We start from the raw sequence: 24,048 nt of genomic DNA, 5'->3' as shown, positions 1-24,048 counted from the left end.
TTTCGGGGGAGGGAATGGCTTGTGTTTTAAGTTAAATTTAATCTTGTGAGGGATCTTGTGTTTTAAGTTAAATTTAATCTTCCTAATAAAAAGATTTCCATTCTTTGTCTAGGAGAGCAATTTTTCCATTTTTAACTGTAAAATAATTTAAATGTGCTTTCATTGTATGAATCACTTCTTTAAAGGATGCCATTCAGATTAATAAGAACAAAATTCAAGGTACCTTATAAAGCATAAAGATTTTACATTTGCAAAGGTTTTTTTTTTTTTAGATTTAAAGTGAAGGGAAAAGTCAGTGGTTTTACAGTATTCAATAGCAAAGCTACAGAAACAAGCTAATACATGCATTCAGTGGAGGTGAAAACTTCGACAAGGAAACTGATATTTTAAATCTCCATAGGGATAATTTATAAACTGAGTGGAAATACTAAAATTTGAAACGAACGGAAAACCCTGATGATTATGACAAACGAGAATAGCTTCTCTTTTTAAAAATATCAGTTGTGTATTTCTGGACACAGAAGTCCAGGAAACTGATGAGAGATAACTGATGCTCGTAAGTTATGAAACCAAAGATTGAGAGAGAATAATGTATTGCCTTTTTTTTTTTTTTTTAGGCTGAAGAAGCAGAGCGTGAGGAACGGAAAAAACTCGAGTCAAAGAGAGAGGAGGAAAGGCGGAAAGAAGAGGAGAGAATACGCCTTGAAGAAGAAAGACAGGTGGGACTTGACTGAGTTTGCAGTTGGAAATTCTAAAGCAAATTTTGCCCTTTGTTACATCTTTAGTACAAAGAGGGCTGTATGCAACCTTGAACTGAGCTGAAACACCTACTAGTGTTAGGTACTCTCAGACAAGCCTGTGACTTTCGTTGGGTTATTATTTGTATTATGATAGTGCCTAGAGGTCCCAATCAAGATCAGGGCCCTGTTGTGTTAAATGCACGACAGACACAGTCCTTACTCTCACAAGCTTACTATCGAAGTAGACAAGACAGACAAAGGGGAAGTGACTAAGCCCCGAGGTCACACCGCCGGTCAGTGGCTAAAACACTCATCTTCTGATTCCCAGTCCAGATGGCTGTCCACTACTCCACACCGGTTCCTTTTGTGTGATAACTTTGCCATTAAAGAGTTGTTTGGTCCAATTGCTGTGATAGTGAATGCTGACTGAGACAGCTGCCCAAGGGACCAACAGGAAACTGCTTGGCCATGAGAGAGTATACTTAATGAAAGATGTCCTATGAAATTATAATGGAACTTTGGTGAGGTACTCCAGATTGGTCTCTTAGGGAAGGAGGCTGGTTATCAGAAAGGCTTCTTAGCCCAGCGTTCACTGTAACTTTAAATCCATGTCGTGTAGGGAGTGACACATTCACCAAAGCTGGCGTGCTAGACTGCAGCAGTGCTTCCTGGGGCATTGCGGTGTGAATACTTTATTTTGGAAATCTTTAAAAATGAATATTAGTGTGTGTAGCAAAAGAGATTAGAAAAAGCAGATAGTGGGCATACATCAAAGCCTCTGTTAAAGTATCCCTTCAGCTAGGAGGCTGGAAGGCAGGCAGTTCTTCCAAGGCTTCTCTGAGCAGAAAGGACCATTCTGGTGACAGCTAGTGGCTTAAAAACAAGCTTCATATTCTCTCGGGCACTTGAGCAAGCTGTACAGAGGCTTTAGGGCATGCATCTGGGGTGAGTCACTGTTAGATGTCATGCAGCATCATGCGTTGCATTCGCACCTACCAAAGGGGCGAGAATACCCTCTGAGTTAATCAACTGGCATTCAGGAACGAGGAAGCTGGTTTGTGTCTGCCTGCTTGCAGTAAGCCGGTTTATTTTAGTTGCTCAAAATCAGGATTTTGTATGTTGATATCAGAAAAGATGAGTCACTTTGCCTTTTAACATGCTGGGTTGAATGCACAGAACATTGAATGTAGGAAGTCTTTTAAAAGAGTGTTCATTTCCTTATGTAAAGTTTAGGAAAACAAACAGAGGACTCCTAAAATGCTATCATTTTTCTGCAGAAACACATTTCCGCTCTGGTTATCCATTGACAAATTCCTTCCTCACTTCTGAGCTACTCTAATGTGCCAGTACATCAGTGGAACGCTTCTGGGCTGTTAGTTTTTTATGTATGATGAGAGCATCAGCCAGAGTTATTGTAGCAGGGATTAAGAAAGCAAAAAACCAAGCGTTTTGGAAGGGGATATAAACCCTTGTATTTTTCAGGGAATAACAACCTCTAACTCCTGGGGTTTAGGAAGAAACATTCTCAGTGAGCAGGATTTCCAGTAACCACCCACTCCACAGTTTCTTGCACCTTCCTTGGAAACAGGTGATATTGGTCATTGAGAGAGAGATGCTGTGTCTAGTCCAGTGTCACTGGTCTGAGTCAAACAAAACCTTCTGATTTCAAAATCTGTCAACAAACGCAACCACCACAGCAGGTGGATTTCTTGCCAGGACTGCAGTTTGCCCGGTACGTGCAAGCTGTCTGAGAACAAGCTTCCTTTGTGAGGGCAGGGCAGACGTGGTGGCAAAGGGTATATTGAAAAGTGATGTTTTTCTGTGGCTTCCTTCGCTCCCAGTGGCAATGACTTTAACTGGTATTAGCATTAAAGCTGCTTAATAGAGTCCAGCCAGTGTTGAGGAGCTGAGTGGTAGGTATGTGTGGAACTTTACACAAATGATCTCTTCATAGAGACTTTGCCACATTTACAGGAAAAGACCAAAGCAGTCTTTGCAAAATTCTACTCACCCAAAGTGAGTTATTTTATTGTGGTTGAGTGAATCAGATACCATTACTATTCTTTTTTTCATTGTCATTGTTCATGGTTAAGTGAGAGGGAAAATATTTTTGTGTCTGGGCTGGTGTGTTTTTTGTGGCAGCTTTGCAAGGCTTGGGGGAAAGAAGATGAATAAAGACTCTCAGGCTCCTGAAAATCCCAGCCTAATCAGAACGACTATGGTTTTAGTTGTGTATTATTTAGAACAGTATCTTAATGGATCCTTTCAGCGCTTTCCTTCAATAGTCTTGTAACTTTAATGAGGACAACAGGTCTACCCACTAGGCTGGTGCGTCAAGGGTATTCTATCGCCTTATGGAACTCTCACACAGTTTTTAAGCAAACGAATTCCATTTCATATGAAAGAGTACAGTAGCCAAATAACCACCAAGTGCTCCGGACTCCTCCACAAAGCAAGCTGCTCTGGCCATATGTAGCCCATGAGTTGAGTTGGACATCTGTTATAATAACTTCTCTTCCCATTTGACTCTTCTCTGAATCTTTAACAGGAAGTGGGACTATTCTAGCACCCCACCTTTTTACCCAAGAGCTAGATTTGTTCATCAAAAGCTCCTGCTCCAGTTGGGACAGAGTAGCGTTTACAGGGAGGATCACAGTAACAGGAATTTAACCTGTTAGTATAGGAGAGTGTAAGACGCTGGCTGGCTTCCTCACCAGCCTGAGGAATTATCACCCACACCAAGCTAGTCTTCAGTTCTTGGTTCTGTGCTCCACTTATTGTCCAAATGGCCACAGACTCTCAAAAAGCAAACAAAACTCCCAGCTGGGTCTGTCTACCTAGCTGTGAGGCCCAGGGCTTACCACCTGGAGTCTTCCTCCCTCAGGGACTGCTGCGGAAGTCTGTCCCTTCCTGCAGTCCCCCCTCAAGGGAGCCGCTTGCTAGCCTTTATAGTCACCGTCTCCCTTCACAGCAGAGTCTGATAATTGACCAAGCCAGGCTGGCCCGTAAAGGGGCGATTCCGCCCTTTTACAGAGAGAATAAAAGGGGTTAAAAATTGGGTGACTGTATACCCAAGTGCACATGTTGTACTAACAGAGAGCGGTGTTCCATGCACAACACTGTAGCTTTCAGGTCCTTTTACAGACTTGGCCTATGACATCGAAGGTCAAAATATTAACCTGTTTGACCCCTTTATCTTTCGCAAGGGCCAAGGAGAGATGATGCTGTTTGCAGACTGCCTAAGCTAGAATGTGCCATTCATACTTTCCTTTTATTTAAAAAAAGGAGGAAAAAACCCTTAAACTATTGCTTACCAGAAACTTAATGTCTGGAACCAATTCTTGTGGGCAGCACACACACTGTTCCGAGCCGCCTACATCAATTAGAAAATGGAAGGGCCAAATTACTAAAGGTTTATGCAACCAGAGATTGATTAGTCATGAATTAAAAAAGGGAGAGAGGTCAGTTACGGAGCTTTGTATCTCCAGCTCTACATTCTGTCTGAGGCGGGTGCTCTTGGTACTGACGCTTCTGTTGCAGAATCATAATCCCACAAAGCAGTGAATTCAGAATTAAAAGTTTAGCTAGAAATTGTACTGAGTCTTCCTGATGTCCTGATCCTTGCCTCAAATCCATCCAGTTACTCCTGCAATTCAAAGTATCTCAGCCATCTGCCCCTAGGGTTTTTGTGCTTTTCTTCTCATCAATTTCAGGGAAGATGTTTAGGAGCAGTGATGAAGGCAAGGAGCAGAGTCATGGATGTGAAAGGGCGGGGGTGGGTATTTTGTACATAGTGTTAATTCTAACATATGAACCCACTGTGTTTTCACATGGACACTGTCCATTCTGTAGGAGCACCATGATTTATTCATGCAAGAAAAGTTATTTCAAGACTGCTATTCTCCAAAGTAATTAACAAATGAGCAGTAAAACTCAGTGAGCTAGTTGAGTTACCCTTCGAATTTCTTCCTTTTGTGCGTGTCTTGTAGAGAGCTACCGAAAGAAATTTCTCTTTCCATAAGAGTTGACATTCACTTCCTGTAGGGGATGCTGTTCTTTTGGCCTGCCTAGAGAAATTAGTTACACCCGAAACAAACAGCTAGATTCTCTCCAGTGATCCAGACAGTTTGATGGCCCAGGAAAGTTTGCCAAAAGTTAGGGTGATTCCTGATTGGGTTACTGTAGTTGCAATTTACAAAATTCAATAACTGGATTTACTTGGTTATAGACGTCCTTCAAAGTATTCACTTATAATCTCATCTTGTCTATTAACCCATTACTCTGAGTGGTTTGAGACAGGCACTTTAATAAAAATTGAGAATCTTAAAGACAAGTGAAATCCCAGAATCACTCTGGTTTACCTTTTATAGGCGGATGGATAAATGCCGTCCATTCCTTCTGGGTAACTTTTCACAGCATTGCATAAAGCTTAGCTGTAAACGGAAACTGCTCTTTAATAGGAGTCATGGGCACTAAAATCTCGAACTCTGAGAAAATGAGCTCACTGGTGCTATTTTAAATGTAATTATATATATAAATAAAATGTGGTTGCCCCTTGGCTGCAGTGTTGCAAACTAGAGAATATATTTTTAAATTTTATAAGTTTCCTTTCCAGTGTTCTGGTGACCTGATTGGCTGCGTCTGTGAAGAAGCTCCTTTATGATTGGTATTGGCTTTAGCGGTGCCTTACCCTGGGGATTTCCCTTTTGCTCTTGGAGTTTTTTGGTGGTGAAATGGTTTACCGACCGACACCTTATCAATGAGAACGAACTTCCTCTGATGTTGCAAAACAGCACCCTTCGTGAGCAATCTGCAAAGCTTTTGTGTAAAGAGCTTGCGTTTCTGTGCACAGGGATTTTGTAGGCTTCGTTCCCTACAGCACCAGCAAATCTACAGTAGTTTGAAAAATTGCATACAGCGTGTGTGATTGAGACAGACATGTAACTTCAGGCCTGTCCTGTAATGAAATATTGTATTGGAACAGGATGTGTTGCCTGAAAGCAAATTGCCTTTGAAACACGGCTTGCTGTAATATAAAAAGAACCAAGGTTTGCCCCTCTTCCATTGACCTGGTTTTAATTGTGTATTTAAAAAAATGCACCACTGCAGGATTGGGGTGTTAGAATCAGTGCTGTAACTAAAAAACCATGCCCATATTGCACAGACAAGGCTTTGGTCAAAATATCTGGATGCCTAAAGTTAGGCTTCTAATGTCATATTTCAGGGCCTAAATAAAAATGGCCAGATTTTTTTCCCAAGTTGCAGCTGCTCCCACTGACTCACTGGGGTTTTTGGGCGCTCAGTGCTTCTGAAAATTGGGCCATTTAGATTTAGTCTCCTAACTTGATATTGAAGACCCTAATTTTAAGCACCTAGCTTTGAAAATTTCGGCCTGTATTTTTAGCCTGTGTAGTGCTGCTAGTGATATCTGCAACCCACTTAAATGTTGCCCTTATGCTTTATTTTGTCAGTATAAACTTTAATTTTAAAAAAGTGCAGCCTTCTTATACAATTGTGGTGAGAGGATGTATTAAATTCACATGCATCTACGGCGTTCCCTTGGATGCTCACAAGCTGAGGCTGCAGTGCAGTTTCAGTTTGTAGCTATTTTCAAACATTCATAAATTTCTGAAAATTTCCCATGCTTAATGTTGGCAGGAAGGTAAAGTTATTTAGAAAGTTTGAACAAAATTCCTTTTGAGCAGTTCCAATTATTAGAGTTGGGAGAGAGGTTTTTAAAAGATTGATGCTGTGCATAAGCAGTGAAAATGTGAAATACAGAGGAACTCGGTTTGGGTTTCAAAAATATTTCTGGGTTTGAAAAATATTGTTTGACTCCTAATGTGTGCTCCCTGTTGAACCCCTTCCATCTCCTTGCAAATCCTGTACCATCAGGATGATAGACTAGATGATAATTAATAATACCTAGTTCTTTTCAGCCATAGATCTCCATGCTTTACAAAAGAGATCAGTACCATTATCCCTATTTTGCAATTGCGGAAACTGAAGCAGGGAGAGAGAGAAATGACTTGTCTGAGATCTCTTGGCAGGCCAGTGGCAGAGCCAGGAATTGAATCCAGGTCTTCCAAATCCCAGTCCAGTACTCTGCCCGATCGGCCATGTTGCCTTGTGGCTTCATTTCAACTTAAATGGTTTGCTGAAGAAGGGCTTAAGGGGGAGAGCTCTGGTTTGAAATCTGCATTACTGGATGATGTCCCTCTTGCTGCCTCACTACCCAGTTACCATCATCATCAAACTAATCCTCTTGGGGCCAGGATCGTCCCGGCACGTAGAGCATGGGGTAGGGTGATTTATATAGCACCGCAGAACTGTGCAGCGCTTCACAGGCCTGTAAGAGGCGAGAGGTCAGATTCTGTTCTCCCTTGTTGGTTACAAATCTAGGTGGACCCACTGACTTCAGGGGAGTTCATTCTCTGAGGGAGTGTGAATTTATACCAGGGTCTGAGAGACTTACTTAGAGGGCGGAGAGGATTGAAAAACTTCATAAGAAGGATAGGAATTGATCAGAAGAAATACTTTACACTTGTAGAGAGCCCAAACATGGTGTCATGTTGAGGTGGGAGAGGAGTAAGATGCGACTGCTTCACAGCAAAAAAAAAAAAAAAAAAAAAAACCACCACCAATGTAAGCAGCAGCAGTTACCAAATTTCCTTAGTGCTGGGGTTTCCCCACTCCCCACCCATCCTTTAAGGGAGGTGGCCCGTCTATTCTCTCTCCTGCACGTTCCCTGCAGCTTCACTTGAGAGCAATAGATCTGAGATCAGGCCGAAATAAACGACATAACCGTACTTTGCTTTTTCCCCCAGAGGTTTAATTTCGCTTTCCTCCCACATGCTCCCCGAAACGTTTTCACTGGTTGCCCTCGTGTTTCCTAAATCCTTGGGAGTGAGGCAGGCAGCACCATAAATGGCTACTAAACCAAGTAGTTAAGGACTGATCTTAGAGCTATTTCATAACGTGGACCACTTCCACAGGTGGATAGATTCTCCTGTGGACACCTCCCTGTCTAGTCCTGAGTCCACGCTTTCCACACAGCAGCTGTAGTGCTTGGTGATATGAAAGAAGGATACAAAGACAGTAGTAAGAGAGCCAGGTGAAAATACATATGTGTTAATGTAATAGACAAACCTGCTTTACTATGTTTTTTTCCCCACATGTTCCATCTCTGCTGTTTATTGCCTCTCTCAGTGAATTATATACAAGCTCCTCTTTGTCTCTCTTTACAGTTTGGGTCTGTCCTCAGGTTTGATCATGGTTGAATTTACACCAAAGAAATGCATGAAGCAGCTGACCAGAGAGTTGCTGGGGTTTTTTTATGTTCAGATTAGTTGTTCAACAAAGCCTCTGGAAATCCTGAGTGTCCTGCTAATAAAACTAACAAGCATTCAGGCTTGAAGGCTGGCAGATGCTTCATTGTTCTTACTGAAGGCGCTGCTCAGACCCCCTGGAAATGCTCTGCTGATCACAATATGAGAGCTGTAGGTCTGAGAAGTAAGTGTAGGTCAGCTTGTAATGAGTGACCAAAGAAAAAAGACGTGAGACCAAGAATGGCACGCTTTGTCAATCTCCTCGCACTGATGTGTTTCCTACAGTGTGCTGGATGTGGAAATACTGATACTAACATTGTGGCAGGTTTTAGTCCTACTGAAGTCAAAGGCACAGCTCTTTAGACCTGTGAGAGAGAGACTGGGTTGGTTGGTTTGCTTGTCAGCCTCTTTTAGAAACAGGAAAATGATGTCTGACTGTTGTAAATGGGCCAGTTGTCTTTTGATTTTTGCAGAACAACCACCTGGAAATTTTGAAGGACTCAACTCTTATCGCTTCCCTTCGAAAGTGTTGTCAGGTTTTTTGTGCTTCAAAATTCTACATAGCATTTGAGTTACAGAGATGTGATAGGGACAGAGTTGTGAAGGACTTTGATGTGTCTCAGTGATTCTAGATCAAATTGGCTCAGTTTACAAGTGAAGAAGGGCTCTGAGAGCCAGGCTGTGTTCTTTCAGGCTCATGTGCTGCTAATAATAAAGATTCTGCAGCTGGATCTTAGTTAATAACCTTTCTGGTGAAGCAGGACCCAGAAAATAATCCCACTCCCTCTCAAAAGCTGTGTTAAATCTGCAGGAATAAAAAGCAACAAAACTTCCCCATTTGACTCTGAATGCACAAAAGGATCAGATGTGGTAAGAAATGAGGTGCTTTTTTTCAGTCACTTTTTCACCATAATTACTCTTTAGGGCCACAGTCCCACAAGTTTCAGAGGGGCCGCCATGTTGGTCTGAATCAGCAAAAACAACGAGGCGTCCTTGTGGCACCTTAGAGACTAATACATTTATTTGGGTATAAGCTTTCGTGGGCTAGAACCCACTTCATCAGATGCATGAAGTGGAAAATACAGGAGGCAGGTATAAATACACACCCCTGAAAAGATGGGAGTTGCCTTACCAAGTGGGGGGCCAGTGCTAACGAGGCCAATTCAATCAGGGTGGATGCGGCCCACGAGTGACTCAGCCTGGGAGTGCTGAGGCGTATAATAATTTTTTGGCTGTGTCTAGTACAGGGCAGATATATCCATGCTGTGTTCTAAGGGCCCAATCCTGTCTCTTGTAGGGTCTGGCTCTGAACAGTGTCCCTTAATACATGTGTTCATGGATTATATTTCATAATAGGACCTGTTTTGTTTTTTTTTCTGTGTACATTTTATTGATACAATGGTTCAATTTCCCTCCGTTTTAAGGAAGCAACTGCTATATAATACCAGTGTCAAAGAAATGCTGCATCGTTATTTCGGTGTGGAACGGAGGGAACAGCTCACCATTAGAAACAGGCATAGCAGAATTTTGCTTCAACAATAGCTTACTGTGGTGGTGGTATTATTTCCTCCTGAGAACACTAAGGAAAAATGCATAGAAAGCAGCAAACCAAGCACGTGCTTGGGGTGGCACATTTCAAGGGACGGTATTCCGGCCACCCTTTTCGCTTGGTCAGTTGCACTCTCGGAGCTTGGGGTGGCAAAAAGCCTAGAGCAAGCCCTGTCTCTGAGCACGAAACCCCTGCAATCCCATCCTGGCTGTGCCCCTGATTTTGCTAGGCAGCCTAGAACAAGTCACTGAACGTGTGTGCTTCTGTTTTCCTCTCTTGTTCAATGGTTGTGATGCCCCCAGCACAGGGCAGTTAGGAGATTTAATTACCAATTGTACCCAGCTTTGAAGATTTAAAATGCTTTATAAGGCACAGTTAGTATTAGTGACTACAAATGTTTGAAAGGCACCAGAATGCGCAGCTTTTAGCTAACTAGAGTGAACCGCTCGCTGAAGAACTTTTTTTCTCTCCTTATGGCCACCTCTTATGTTCTGATCATAAACTAGGCAGTTAATACAGCTCCTTGTATCTTTTACATATAACCAGTTGAGTGGTCTGCCATCAAAAAAACTATTTTTTTGAAACCTTGTAATAGGCCTGATTCTTCTTTCTCACTTGTTTGCCACCAGTGTAACTCCACTGACTTCAGTAGTTACTCCTGTTTTACACGGGTATAAGTGAGAGCAGAATCCGGGTCAGTAACTGAAAATGGATAGGTTGCATTAATGTATGGTTTGGGGGCAGGGACTTCCTGTAGCTTGCACTGCAGAAGAAATGTGTTCATGCAAATTGAGGAAGCAGTTTGCTATATAAAAGTGTCTCTCTCCCCTTCATCAGATCTTTTCCGAGCCAGCCCAGGAAGGGCTGAACTGACTGAGACAATTACTGTATTAAAAGAAGGGCAGAGGCAGAGCTGCTTGTGAAATTAATGATGCAATCAAGGGAGAGACTGAAAGTTTCAGTTTTCAGAAAGTCCTTCTGTTCCTGGCCTGTCCCAGCGAACCCGATTGGCACCCAAATGATAAAGTAAGCAGGGTCTCCATTAAACTAAACCTGGTTTGGGGAGGAATGACTTGAGCACTTCATTTTTCTGCAGGAAGAGGAACAAAAGAAAGCAAAAGAAGAAGAAGAGCAGAGGGAGCATGAAGAGTACCTCAAGCTGAAGGAGAGTTTTGTAGTTGAAGAGGAGGGTGTTGAAGAAGCAATGACCGAGGAAGAGGTATGTTGTGCTGTCACTGGAGCCAGAACTTCTGACTTCCCACCCAGCTTCCTGAGACTGAATAGATTCAGCTGTTTAAATTGTCCTGATTACGTTTTATCCCCTTATTGTTGTAAAAATCAAAAAACCGATCCAAACCATTCTGAATTGAGTCCTGGGTGAGTTACTTGGGTGGTGTGTGCTGAGTGCATGCAAGGAATTTTTTTTTGCCTTTAAATGACAGATCTGGTATATAGTAAATGTGAACCTAGAGCATTTACTGGAGAACATTAGAATGTTTTGTACCAACCTTTAGATTTAGAGAGAAATGCGAAGGGGCAAATTCAGCTCACGTGGAAAGGAGTGCAAACCCCCAATGGGGTTCCACCTGCTTACAGCATGACTGAATTAGCCTAGGAGTTCTGTAATCCAAATGCCTTCCTAGGGTTAGAAACGCTGCGGTACAAGTGAAGAAAGGGCTGCTAGAAGGGCAGATAACAGTGGAAGAGCGCAATTCCGAAGGCAGGGTTTGATTCCAAAATAGCTGCCAAGTATGTTTTAAATCCAGCTTCAATATCTAAGGGGTTTAATTATCACTAAATCAGGGGAATGAAACTGAACTAAAGCTGATTTTAAAAGTAATTTATTAAATGAAGCATTACAATGCCCATATCTCTGGTGTTTCTGGTTGTGTGTTGTTAGAACTGTACACTCTGCGATGGAAGAGACTTGCTAATTCCTTACCCTCTGCATAGGACTGCGGCACTCTATTGTGGCTGCATACAAGCATGTCTTTTGGATGCTGCTGATAAAATGTGGTATTTCACATCATGGTACATGACTTTTTTTTTTTTTTTTTTTTAATGCTGCCACTGTGGAAGGCAAGATTCTCGAGACGAGATTCATAACCCATTAGAGGCTAAATGGTTTGCTTTGTTTTAATTTTAAGTGCTGTGAAATAATGAAGGGAATGGAGACCTCATGCTCCAAACGTTTGCAGCTGAATGCATTTGATTTTAGCATAACATTTTTTTAAGTGTCAAAAATTCTTACACTGCTGCGACCCCAGTTTGTTCAGTAAGGTGGCATCAGTGTAAATCAGATAGGTAGTGGTGATTCCACCCCACCCCACCCCACCCCCTGTCCAGCCACCCACTCTAAACCAAAGGAGCATTCATCATGGCTCTAAATTAGGACCAATGTAAGTCATGCCACGTTAGTGATGGTGGAATAGATCTTCAGAGGTACAAAGGGCAGTTTGGTGCCAAGCTCCTACTGAAAGTTAGTTTGACTAGGGTGGCTAACTTCTATCAGTTCCTTTATAAATCTACCCTTACTGTGCCATTGGCATTTCTGAACGTTTGTGTAGCAGTGTCTTACAGCAGCAAAATGTGGCTAAAACAGACTCTTTCCATCTGTTTCAGTTACATGCAGTGTTAAGCCGCTGTGCCAGCTATACCACAGGTGCTCTTGGGAGATCAGTCACAGCTAAGACAAAATTGTCACATGATCAGCTCCCTGTAAACAGGAGTATATAACGTGGTCACATTAATTTGTTTGGGGGGAGGCAAAGGAATCTGGGGTGTATAAGATCCTAGACCAGGATGGTTATTGTATGTAAATGGGAGCGGAAAGGGGCTTTACTTGCTTAAGATGGGGGCTGGGGCCTTGTTCTCAACTTAATGTGTTTTTTTTATAAAGTACATATTTCAAATGCCTGTTAAACAAAGACATTCCAAGATACGCAGTTATACAGGGCTGCTGTCAGCGCTAACATGGCTGGAAGGCTGTTGGCTTTCTGCCTTGTGCTTTATGAAGCATCCAGTATCCTGCTACAGTCTAGGGTGACCAGACAGCAAGTGTGAAAAATCGGGATGGGGGGGGGGGATAGGAGCCTATATAAGAAAAAGACCCCAAAATCGGGACTGTCCCTATAAAATCGGGACATCTGGTCACCCTACGGCAGTCACATGCTCTCAGCGGTTATTGGTTACTCGTCAATTATTGGTTACCAGCATCCTCAAGCTTGAGTGTCTAGAATTAGGCACCTAAATCTGTAGCTGGGCAACTAATATAAATGACTTAATTTCCAGAGACTCTGAGCACCAGCATCTTCCATTCACTTGAATGCAAATTTTGGTTGCGCAGCGCCTTCGATGATCAGGCAGCTTTTATTTAGATGCCTAACAGTGGATTTGGATGCCTAATTTTGGGCATCCAAGTTTAAAAGAAATTGGCTCCACTTTCTCTTGTGCGATGACGACTCCAGGCTAAATTCTGCCCTTGGATGCATCTGAGCGGCCTCCCATTGATATCACTCCACACCCCACCTTTCCCACATGCAGAGGGCACGGTTTGGTCCTCGATATTGGTAACTGACTAGAAGGTGTAGAAAGTAACTTGGTCTAAACGTGAATGCAACACACTACCTCTGGCATAGACCTAAAGAAGATAGAAATTGGATATTTCCGCTCTAGTTGGACAGGTATAAAATATATACTTAATTTAAATACGGACACCTTGAGCCTTGTTTTGATTTTGGATAAATCCATGCAAATTCGTAGATATTAACTCCAGATTTACACTGGTGCAACAAATGAGAATCTGTCCCTCATACAGCGCCTTATACGATTAAGTCTATTTTATAACCCTTGTTTTTCCATCAATTTGCAGACACATTTGATTTGATTTCTATTCATTTGAATTAATAACTGTTTTCCTTACTGTATCCAGTCCCATAGCTTTCTAACGGAATTTATCAACTACATTAAGGTAAGCTACCATTCCGCTTTCTTTATATCCAGTGTGTGTTCCTTTTATTTATTATTTTTATTATGAAAACGTTTATTGGCAGGGAACTTTATAAAGAAGGGAACCCTTTTGTTAATATCTAGGTGGATATTTAATAAAACAAGTATTCAAGCATTACATGGACCTGAACTACAATGTATGTTTTGCTCTTGCAGCTCACAAATGTGTGAATAGTTGCTGGAGTGGTTCCTCCTCCTTTTATCTCGTGGCCATATTTTGGCACTTATATGTCTATGGCTGTTGTACCCCAGTCACTGAAGTCAACACGTGCCCCCAGGAGTTGAATTGGTACCTTGGATACTTAAAGTAAAACCCTGGAAATGTTTACATAGAATTTTACTCTCCTGTTTGCTTTGGGATAGTGTTCTAGATATTCCAGTTCAAGCAGATCACTTTAGGAACATGTTATTTCCTTTTAGAAGTTATCAATAACTGAGCATTTCATTCCACCTTTAAAAGACCCTCACAGTGTAATCTGGGCTTGGCAGCAATGACGTCTGTCTGCCCTGCAGTTGGAGGTGTAACTGGAGCACAAGTGCACGCACCACAGTAGCCTTGATCTAGGTAGCTCAAAGACCAGTAGCAATGAAGTCACAGCAGCAGGGGCTAGCTGCCGAGTAAGTACCCAGCACGGGCTTGTACAGCTCACTGCTCTTTGCACTCGTGCTCGCTAGATCAGAGCGAGCTCGGGTGCTGAATTGTACCTCTGACTGCAGTGTAGACACGCCCATAGTCCTTGTAGTAAAATTTCCGAGTCTTGACTAGAAAAGTTACTATATTTTTTAAAAAAAAATTTACCTAGCCAGTTTCTTGGTGCCCAGTCCTGTGAGGTGGTGATTCCCCTCAACTCACATAGAGGTCAGTGGTAGTTGAGGACACTCCATGCCATGCAAGATTTGGCCCTGAGTTTGCGAATGTTGAAGGCACAGTAATTATTATTTTTTATTTAATTCACTGGTTCCATTGCAGTTTAGTTCCCCTCCCCCCACCGCTGAATGAGAGTGAGGATTGCTGAATTTGTGTGGTATCTGTTGTACCACGTGCATTTTTTGATCCTCTTGAAACACAAGCACAATAAAGGTCACATAAACCTCTCACTTGATTTCCTCTCTAACTTCTCTACCCTTGAGATGCGTGGCCGTGTCTTAACCTTTAGAGAGGTGTTGTTGTAGAAAAGATCACTCATCAGGGTGTCTTAGGCTTCCTTTTAATAGCCTTGGGGAGCTTCATTTTTAAAGTTTGGGGTATTTGTGGTGGTTCGCACTCTCCAGTTAAAACAGAAGCCTCAACTTACATTTTGACTGCCATATACATTGTCTGTCTGAAACTGGAGAAGCAATAACAATGTGTGACTCTGAGACCTGAAAGCTAAGACAGCTTGACTCATGTGAAACCATAAGCTCAGCAAGTGGGACATAAGCGTATGCAAAAGGCCCTGCTTCAGAAAAACATCCCAATTCAGGAAGGCACTTCAGCACATACGTTGCTGAATAGGGATGGATGGCAGAATTGGGAGCATTATTTTCTTTAACATTTTTAACTTTCTCTCTAGCTTGAAAACATATTTGGTTTAGAGAAGACAAGGGCAGCATACAATCCCTCCTAGCTGGATATGTTGTTGCTTTTTCAGAAGGAATGACTTCTCTGCTGAAACAGTGCTAATCCGGCAGCGTCAGTCTGAAAGCATCTGTCACGTGGTCTTAAAGAGCAGCCGATGCCTCAAAAAAAAAGAATTGTAATTTAACCTTTCTGTTGAGGAAACTGTTCTGACTGTGTCAGTTTTTGAGTGGAGGCAGCTTGCTTCCTATTTTATTCCTAGGTACATTTTACATGAAATGTAGACTCTCTTTGGTTTGTTTTTTGGGGTTGGAATTTTCTGATTAAGACTGGATTTACAAAGGACCCAAAGGGAGTGAGGCACCCAGATCCCACTGAAATTAGATGGAGATTGAGTGCCTCATTCCCTCAGGCTCCTTTGAAAATCCCTTGGTTATTAAATTCATCTGCAGCTCCTAAACTCCCAGGCCTCTGTGATCTTGCGAGTGTGCGTGTGAACTCTGTGCCAAAAGCGTTTCCATTCCCCAGCAACCGATTGTGTCGTTACAAACTGGGGGCTCTGGCTTTTGAAAGAGATGCAGTGGAGCAACAGAAAAGCCGCTGGGTTTGGACATGGTGCCAGAGCTGTGTAGGCCACTTCACAAAAAGGATGACTCTGTGGGCCCAATCGGTACTTTACAAATTAATTGGTGGTTGTTTGAAAGCTGCAGGGAGGCTCGGGATCATGGGAAGTAGTCCCGCCGGAGAAGGATGAGTGGGCAAAGTGCTGGTGAAGCAGCCCAAAATGCAAAAAGAAACATACAGATGCACCTCAGACTGTGCCTCAGCCCATTAAATCATTTCCACTTGGACTCCTCATTTCAAACCTCTGAGCAGCTTCAGGTGGCTGCCAGTTTGTTTTTAAAAAGAACCTGTTGCAAAAATACCAAAAGGGGCTAGGGGTTAAATCCCAAGTGCACGTAGACGCTCTCTCGGAAGTAAGGTCAAAATCCTGCTCCCCTTATTCACATGAATCCTCCCCTTGATTACAGTGGGATTCATTGTGTAAATAACCAGAGCAGGACTTGACCCTAAATTACAGTTTCTGGCCCCAGTTCAGCAAAGTACTTAAGCACATGCCGGCCTATTGAAATTAATGGAACTTCAGCGTGTGTTTTTGGAAGTTAAGCACATGCTTAAGTGCTCTGCCATGAATCAGGCCTCAAGCTTCGGTGACACTATTTCTGCAAAAGAGAGCCTTGATTTCCTAGAATACCAGCCATGATAAGCAATTCACCTGGAAAGCTTCCAGTAAACTCTTTCAGTAGTTCGGGGATGACTGTTTTTAAGGGAAGATTTAAATCCTCTCTTCTCATTTCATAAAGGGGTGGGAGTTTGTTTGTTTGTTTTTTGTTTTGGTTTTTTTTGGTTGGTTGGTTGTTTGTTTGTTTTTTTGCCCCCTATCCTTTAAAATGAAGATGTGATGATCCATAGCAGTTCCCAGCTCTGAGAACTGAATTCCATGGACTGGTTTCAGTTCTGTATCTTCAGTCCATGGTAGTCAGTTCTCTAGCTTGGCTGTGTCTAACTTCACAACTAGTAAGTCGGTGGTTTTTTTTTTTTGTGTGTGTTTGTTTGTTTGTTTGTTTTTTTCCCTTAATGAGAGAGGGCATGACTGTGTACAACCTCTTTATTTCCCAGATGTCCATTCAGGTTAGAGTTTGCTGTGTCCTTAAATCAGTCAAAACATAAACGTTCTCATTCTGAAACGGTTCTGTCCAATTCGAACGTAATACTTGCATCTGGACTTGTAAAGCTCCCCAAGATATTGTCGTCCCACCATACTGGAAGGAATAGTGGCCTGGAACTAAAAGAGAATAATACTTAGCACCTCTATAGCCCTTTATATTTTGAGCTCCTCACAAGCATTAATGCATCTTTACAGTGCATTTAGATAAATGAGATATTAACCCATTTTACTGATGGGGAAACCACAGCATGGAGTGGTTGAGTTCCCGTTTCACCAGGGCAATGTACGACTCCAGTCTTCTTCTGTGTAAGTCCCTCTGATTACATCAGTGTAAGACTAGAGTAAAGCAGTGGTGAATCAGATACTAAATGACTTGGCTAAAGTCACCCAGGGAATCCATGCCAAAGCCAATTAGAAAATTCAAGAGTTCTTTGCTCCCAGTTCTGTTCTTAGTCCATATCACACTGCTCCTCTGACAGAGCACTAGGAGTACATCTCTAACTATGAGAAACTAGATAAGGGATTAACTTGCTAAAGAAGCTCATTAAGGCAACAACATTTGTGTTAGAGGGGGGAAAAAGCAGACAAACCACCCAAGAGCTTAATACACCAGGAGGTCTGGCCCAGTTCTCTTTTTTTTTTTTTTTTAAACGTAATTTGCAACATCCCAAACTAAAGTGCAAAGGAATAGCTTTGTGCAAATTGAAAGCTTAACTTAATCCTGGCGGGGAGAGATACAGGTTGCAGGAAGAACAGTCAGGCCCTTTTATGAATATCTGCACGTCAATAGTCCAAAATGTTTCTGCTTATCTTGCCTCTCTAAAATATGAGATTGGTCAGAACAGATCTCTAGAAACACATACAGTGCTTCATCCGCAGGTGGAAAAGAGCCTCTAATTTCTCTGTAAGCAAAACTGATTTAAATAAATGATTCAACTCAGTTGTTTCCCAAGCAGGAGAGTTTGCTAGGAATTGTGAACTTGAATTCTAGTTTCTCTCCCACTAGATGCATCGTGCGTATTTCTGTGGCCAAACAGATAAAAATCTAGTCCCCATTCTCATCAGCTGCTTATAACTCTTCTTTGTTTCCGTAGAATGCAAAGGTGGTTCTTCTGGAAGACCTGGCTTCCCATTTGGGGTTAAGAACCCAGGTAAGCATTACAAGCCAGACCTAATACACCAATACTAATAATGGGAGTGTTGGTAAATTGGGTAATTTCCATGTGAATCTTGGTGGTCCTACTGAAAATACTTGGGTTTCGACTGAAGTTCAACAGAAGGGCCACCCTAAAGGAATTCATTGGAAGAGCCATCCAGCCAATAACTTCATCAGCCAATGAGTCCTTGCCATGAAGGAGCATGCTCAGAATGTCTTGTACCCCAGCACTTCTTGTCGGCCGCTGGAGCTGTAATCCCAGCCTTTCCTTGTATCCAGCACACGCTTGCGTGCTCTCTCCTGATTTACCAGTTTGGGTTATTTGGGGCTACAGAGTCACCTAAAATATAGCTACGAGCATGGTCATTGTTGGATAGGGTGGAAGCTGCCCAGACGAGTGGGGAAAATTGCCACATTAGCCATACTGTTTCATGTACAGTAAGAGAACAGATGTTAATTTTTTTGTCCCTAGACTTTCCTCCCACACTGCCCCCTTCCCCAATTTATAGCCTGCTAAATTATTTTTAAATGGTTAAATGTTTTTAGGATGTGTTTTCTTATTAAAAACAAGCAACCTCACCCCTGCAAAAACTATAAAGAACCTTCCAAGAGAAATCTTGACCTTACATTGTACCTTTTGGCCTCTGTCCTCCGTTTCTCTTTCTTCTCCCCCCACTCCCCTCCCGGTCTACAGTTCTCTCTTCCTGTTCTGCCTTAGCTCTGTCTGCAGTTTGGGGCGGGGCCATGTATTTGATTCGATTCTGACACGCCTAGCGCGTCAGCTGCTCTATAAATAATCAAAGCCCATCTGGTCACATTGAGTCCTAGTGTAACCTTGGAGTTACCCCACGGATAAATTCGGCATGTTACCTTTTCGGCCAGTGGAGAACACAACAGACTTTAAGCAGAACAAATACATTTTCATTACTGTATTTGGGCCAGATCCTCAGCTGGTGTACATTGGCATAGTTGCATGGTCTGGCCCTTTTGTTTCTGTACACACACACCCTTCTTTGTCAATGCTTGAGAGGTGTCTATGCAATCCCCGTCCATTAAATATGTAAATCATACCTCTCACATTCAGATAAGTTTGCAAGAACAGCCTCTTGTGGGGAGGGAGCTATTTGCATACACCGGATTACAGAGGCTGACCGCATCCTGGCTAAAACAAAACCTTGTCCCGATAACAGGCTTATCGCTTGCATTTGTGTAGAAATGCTGATATGCATGTTTCACCTGAATATTCTGCACTCGAGAATAAGACATGAAGCACAATCTCTCTGATATGCCTGGAAATGTGAGATCTCTCTCCTTTTAACTGGTTCTTTTTCCCACCCCTCCAACAGGATGCAATTGGTAGAGTACAAGACCTGATGGCAGATGGCACTCTAACAGGTGACAGTGGAAACATTACGGGTTTCTGTTGAGTTGTTTAGTGTGTGAATAGATGATGCAGAAAATGCATCGAACCCCTCAGCCAAGTAGTAGGAAAATGCTTCTATTTAGTTTATCCTGTAATCACCAAGGACTCCTACTTGACTTGATCAGTAGATATGTTAATTACCCTAATTTCAGCTTTGAAACTTGGGTGGTTTAAAATGGACTGCCATCCTGGAGAGGTGCTCTAGCATTTTTGTACCTGATGGTTGTGGCGGTACAGAATCAAAGTAACGCACCTTCACCCACTGAAGCACTTGATCTGCATACAGGCATTGCTAGGCTGCACAGATATGAATTTCACTCTCTGAGAGCTACATTATTTTTGCAATGAGAAAAGTCTCATTGTGGGGGTTTTCGGGTAGTTTGCAAACCTGTTTTTAAAAAACATAAAACCTAGAGCCTAGAAAAGGGACTGTCCCAGGGCACTAGACCTTGGGGTGCATCCAGGCTATCCCAGTGCTCTTGTTACAGCTCTGAAGGCCTTTAAAACTGGGAGTAGCAGTTATGGATCACATGCCTGCTCTTAGTCATGTGCCCTACAGGAAATTACATATGTGGCTTCCTGCCTCTTGGGCAGGGGAAGCAGACAGGAGAGATGGGGGTCAGGGAAGGACGTGGGTGGGGGCTTTCCACACCTGTCAGTAGGAGGTGAAGAGGGAAACGGCAGCAGAGAGCAGGAGCTGGCTTGGGGAAAGCCTCCCCAGGGGGGCTGGGAAGTGGTGGAGACAAGGACTAGACAAAACCGTTAGGGTTGCTTTGACTCTCTTTCTTTCTTTTTTGTTTCTAAGTTAAGAAAGAAAAACCCGAAGTGCCAAATAACCAAAACAAACCAAAAAAAGCCCTGGAACTGTGCATCTGTTTAGATTAGGATTTCCCTTTCCTCAGCTGGTAGAGGAGCCTACGCACTCGACTGAGACACTGCCAGCCTGAAATCTAATCCACTTGTAAAAATTAAGTTCAAATAGCTTCTAATTCTACAAGTGTCCATTAGGAATTCGGCCAGTGTTTGGCCTCAATCCATATGTTTAAGTCGGTGCCCCCTGCATAGATACAATCATGGTAATAGCAAGTGTTGTTCATTCCAGTCATCATTTGACGGGTAGGGAAAGGTACTGCCTATGTTCAAGGGAGCTAAATTATCTGAAGGACTGAAGAGGGTTTGCTAAAGGAGGCTCGATAACACAGGGGTTAGAGCACTTGCCTTTTAGTGCTGGCAACTTGGGCTACAGTTGTTAATGTGTTACTGTCTTATGACAGGTTTCGGAGTAGCCGCCGTGTTAGTCTGTATTCGCAAAAAGAAAAGGAGTACTTGTGGCACCTTAGAGACTTACCAATTTATTTGAGCATAAGCTTTTGTGAGCTGCAGCTCAATGCATCCGATGAAGTGAGCTGTAGCTCACGAAAGCTTATGCTCAAATAAATTGGTTAGTCTCTAAGGTGCCACAAGTCCTCCTTTTCTTTTTGTCTTATTACAATAAATGCTAGCAGTACACCCCTTTGATTTTATTATGTGGTGTTCTACTGCCCCTCAGCCCAAGAGAGACTATTTTCCTGCAAGCCCCGGTGATAGGCCAGGACCCCGATGTGCTAGGCGCTGTACAAACAGAGAACAAAATGATGATCCCTGCCGCAAAGAGTTAACAATCAAAGTATAAAACAAGACAACAGGTAGATACAGGCAGATAAGGGGTACAGGGAAAAAAGGAGACAGTATTGATCAGATTGACAGGCTGTGGTCTCTGCACACCAGCAGCCTAAGTTCTTTGTAGGCATTGCAGCAAAGGAGTGTTTTAAGGAGGATAATGAAGTAGACTGGAGTCCCATTGCACTAGGCACTATACAAATACCATGGAAGAAACACGCCCTGGCCCCAAACCCTAGCAATTTAAATAGACGAGACAGACCAAGTATGAGGGGAAGGCACAGAAGTGTGTTTCCCAAGGTCACCAGCAGACCAATGGCAGAGTTAGGAATAGAAGAACCCAAGTCTCCTTGTTCCTAGGCCAGTGCCCCATCTGCTGGATCACAGCACCTTGCTAAATCTGGAATTTAGTTTGTGCTCTGTAAATGTAGTCCCTGAATTAACTAAAGGTGTGGGGTCATTAATGTCTATTGGGGAAATGTAGTTAGCTTTGAAGTATTGACTCCAGGTCACGTTTGTCTTCTAGGTGTGATTGATGACCGAGGAAAGTTCATCTATATCACTCCAGAGGAGATGACAGCAGTGGCTCAGTTTATCAAACAGAGAGGACGAGTCTCCATTGCAGAACTGGCCCAAGCAAGCAATTCCCTCATCAACCTCCAACCTGAGAGCAGAGCTGTCACTCAGAGCACGGCATGATAATTCATTTCACAGTGTGGGAAGATACTGCAGTAGAGTAAATTAATAACACGCAGGTCATTAAAAGTATCCCTGTCTATTCATAACCGTGAAAAAGAGATGTGGTGGTTACTTTTAAACATGAACTGCAAGACATTATCCAATGGTTTGCTTCTCAATTAGAGTAGATAATCAGAATAAAATGGAGCCACATCCTCCCCCCGCCCCTCCCCCAGAAGACACTAAAAAAGAATCCAGGGCTAAACTACACTCTCTCTCTTGTGCATCTGTGGCTCCGTGATTTCAGTGACTTCCCTGTGCGCGCATTAGAGGGTGGAATTTAGCCCCAAGTGCACATAAAAGCACAGCCAAAATTTTCAGTTTACTCTGAAAGCTCAGAGCCCTGTGTTGCTGTGAGATGGACGAGCATGCTGGGTAATTGTATGCACCCTACCAATCAGACCATTTTGCTTCCAAATCCCGCGTCCATGTCACATTACAGTTGCTTTTGAAGCTGCAGTTGGTGTTACCCAGGCCAGCTATGCAGCTGTACCGTGTTATACTCCTAGTTTTAAGGTCGTCTTCTGGGCGTGCTGGCTACAGGCTGAAACAGTAGATCTATGCAGATGACATTTGCAGATTTTACTGTATTATCTAGAATTGTTGTAGAAGATAAAAAGAAAACTATATTAGATGTTTCTCTCTGTTCTGGTTGTAATGATAACTCTTTATATAGTATTTCACAGGTTCAAAGAACTTCAAACATTCTCTCGCGTAAAAGCGTTTGCCAAGGAAATTCCTCTGTTTTCTTGTTTATGTAATGCCAAAAGTGTGGCAAGCAGCCAAAGTGCACTCTTGTTGTGTCTGCAGCCAGAAAGAGAGAGAAACATAGAGCACAACGAACATCCCCAGCTTACTGTACAGATCAGTCCTAATTATGGTCACCCTTGTGTACCCTGTTATATACTGACGTGCCTTCCATGCGAATGCACATGCCAAGCCAGTGAGACTGCACGTTTCAGACCTGTAACTACTAAAAGGTGTGGGTGTTCTGGATTGTTTTAAAAAATAACAACACAAGGGGGAGACTAACTTCCAGGACTTTCGAAGTGCAATTACTACAACCAAGAGAATATTTCTGAGAGACTGTTGTGTCATTGTAGCTTTAAATGTTTGATTGGGAGGCAGGGGGATTTATTGCCTATATGAGAATTATTTGCTATATAGTCCGATGGGTGCTTTGCTAATTATCTTTCTGCTATAAATACATTGTCCTTGTGAATCTGACATACAGCACTTAGGCACTGGGTTTTGTCCTTACAAAACTTATTTTTACATGAAAAGTCCAGGTAGAACTGAGCTGAATGGAAATCTTGCTGTTCTGATTCACTGTAAATGTGATGATGTAGCAATAATACGCAAAGGAAATGTTTCTGTTAACAGCGTCATTCCTGCTAAACCTACCCGCTCTGGGGGGCAACGTTCAGCTGTAACGCTGCCTCGTGTACCTGATGTAAATGCTGACCCGTTTCACCACTCCGCAGAGGCAATCAGTCACCACCAGATCCATTGGCTGATTTAAGGCGCTTCAAAGTGTCTGCATTATTCAGAGTCGGGTTGGGGTTTATGCTGCTGCTATCTCTTTTTTGTTTTGTCCTGTCCTGATATGGACTGTTTTCCTAGTAAAATAAATACAGTGGGGAGAATTGCAGACTTTTGAGCACATGTGAGTTGTGTTGTTTTTTTTTTTTTAAACAACTTGTGAGTTGATTTTTAAAGTTTAGAGAGTAAGTAACAGAGATCAGGTCAGATTTTAATACAGCAAAGTAACGCCGTTGAATCCAGTAGTGCGTTGAAGTGTACATGCAGTTACTCAGGACGTAACAAATCAAAATCATGTCCATTGTTCAGTGCAAGCTTCCTTCTGCAGCTCCCCCTGCGTCACTTGTCTAATGGAAAGAGGCCTTTCTTGCATTGAATGACTTTGGAGCCAGTTAGTGGTTTTGTGAGGTGCACCAACTTCAAAAACCTTCACAAATATTACATAATGAATCTCTTAGGTCACTCATATGTTTGGTTTTGTAGTTTCCTTGCACATCTTTACCCAGAGGGAAATGCGCTGGAGGAGTGTGTTTCAGCAGCTGAGAAAGCTATGTCAGTGTGGCACTTCTAGCACACCACGGTCAGCAGGAGCAAATGTCTAAGATCTTGTCTATTCAA

At 42.6% G+C, this 24,048-nt stretch overlaps 1 protein-coding gene across 1 annotated transcript in view; it reads left to right on the top strand.

The window, feature by feature from the left end:
- The window catches only part of DDRGK1 (DDRGK domain containing 1), a 48,957-nt gene extending 25,405 nt beyond the window's left edge, over positions 1-23,552 (top strand). The window contains exons 4-9 of the mRNA XM_074951930.1: positions 618-719; positions 10,714-10,836; positions 13,549-13,587; positions 18,007-18,063; positions 19,415-19,463; positions 21,677-23,552. Of these exons, the coding sequence (XP_074808031.1) occupies positions 618-719; positions 10,714-10,836; positions 13,549-13,587; positions 18,007-18,063; positions 19,415-19,463; positions 21,677-21,849 (543 nt within the window). The 3' untranslated portion in view covers positions 21,850-23,552. The remainder of the gene's footprint in view (positions 1-617; positions 720-10,713; positions 10,837-13,548; positions 13,588-18,006; positions 18,064-19,414; positions 19,464-21,676) is intronic.
- The last annotated feature ends 496 nt before the right edge of the window (positions 23,553-24,048 follow it).

This window comes from Natator depressus, chromosome 4, assembly GCF_965152275.1.
Source record: "Natator depressus isolate rNatDep1 chromosome 4, rNatDep2.hap1, whole genome shotgun sequence".
NCBI lineage: Eukaryota > Metazoa > Chordata > Testudines > Cheloniidae > Natator > Natator depressus.
The sequence above is the reverse complement of the archived record's forward strand: the minus strand, read 5'-3'. Positions and strand labels throughout refer to the sequence as shown.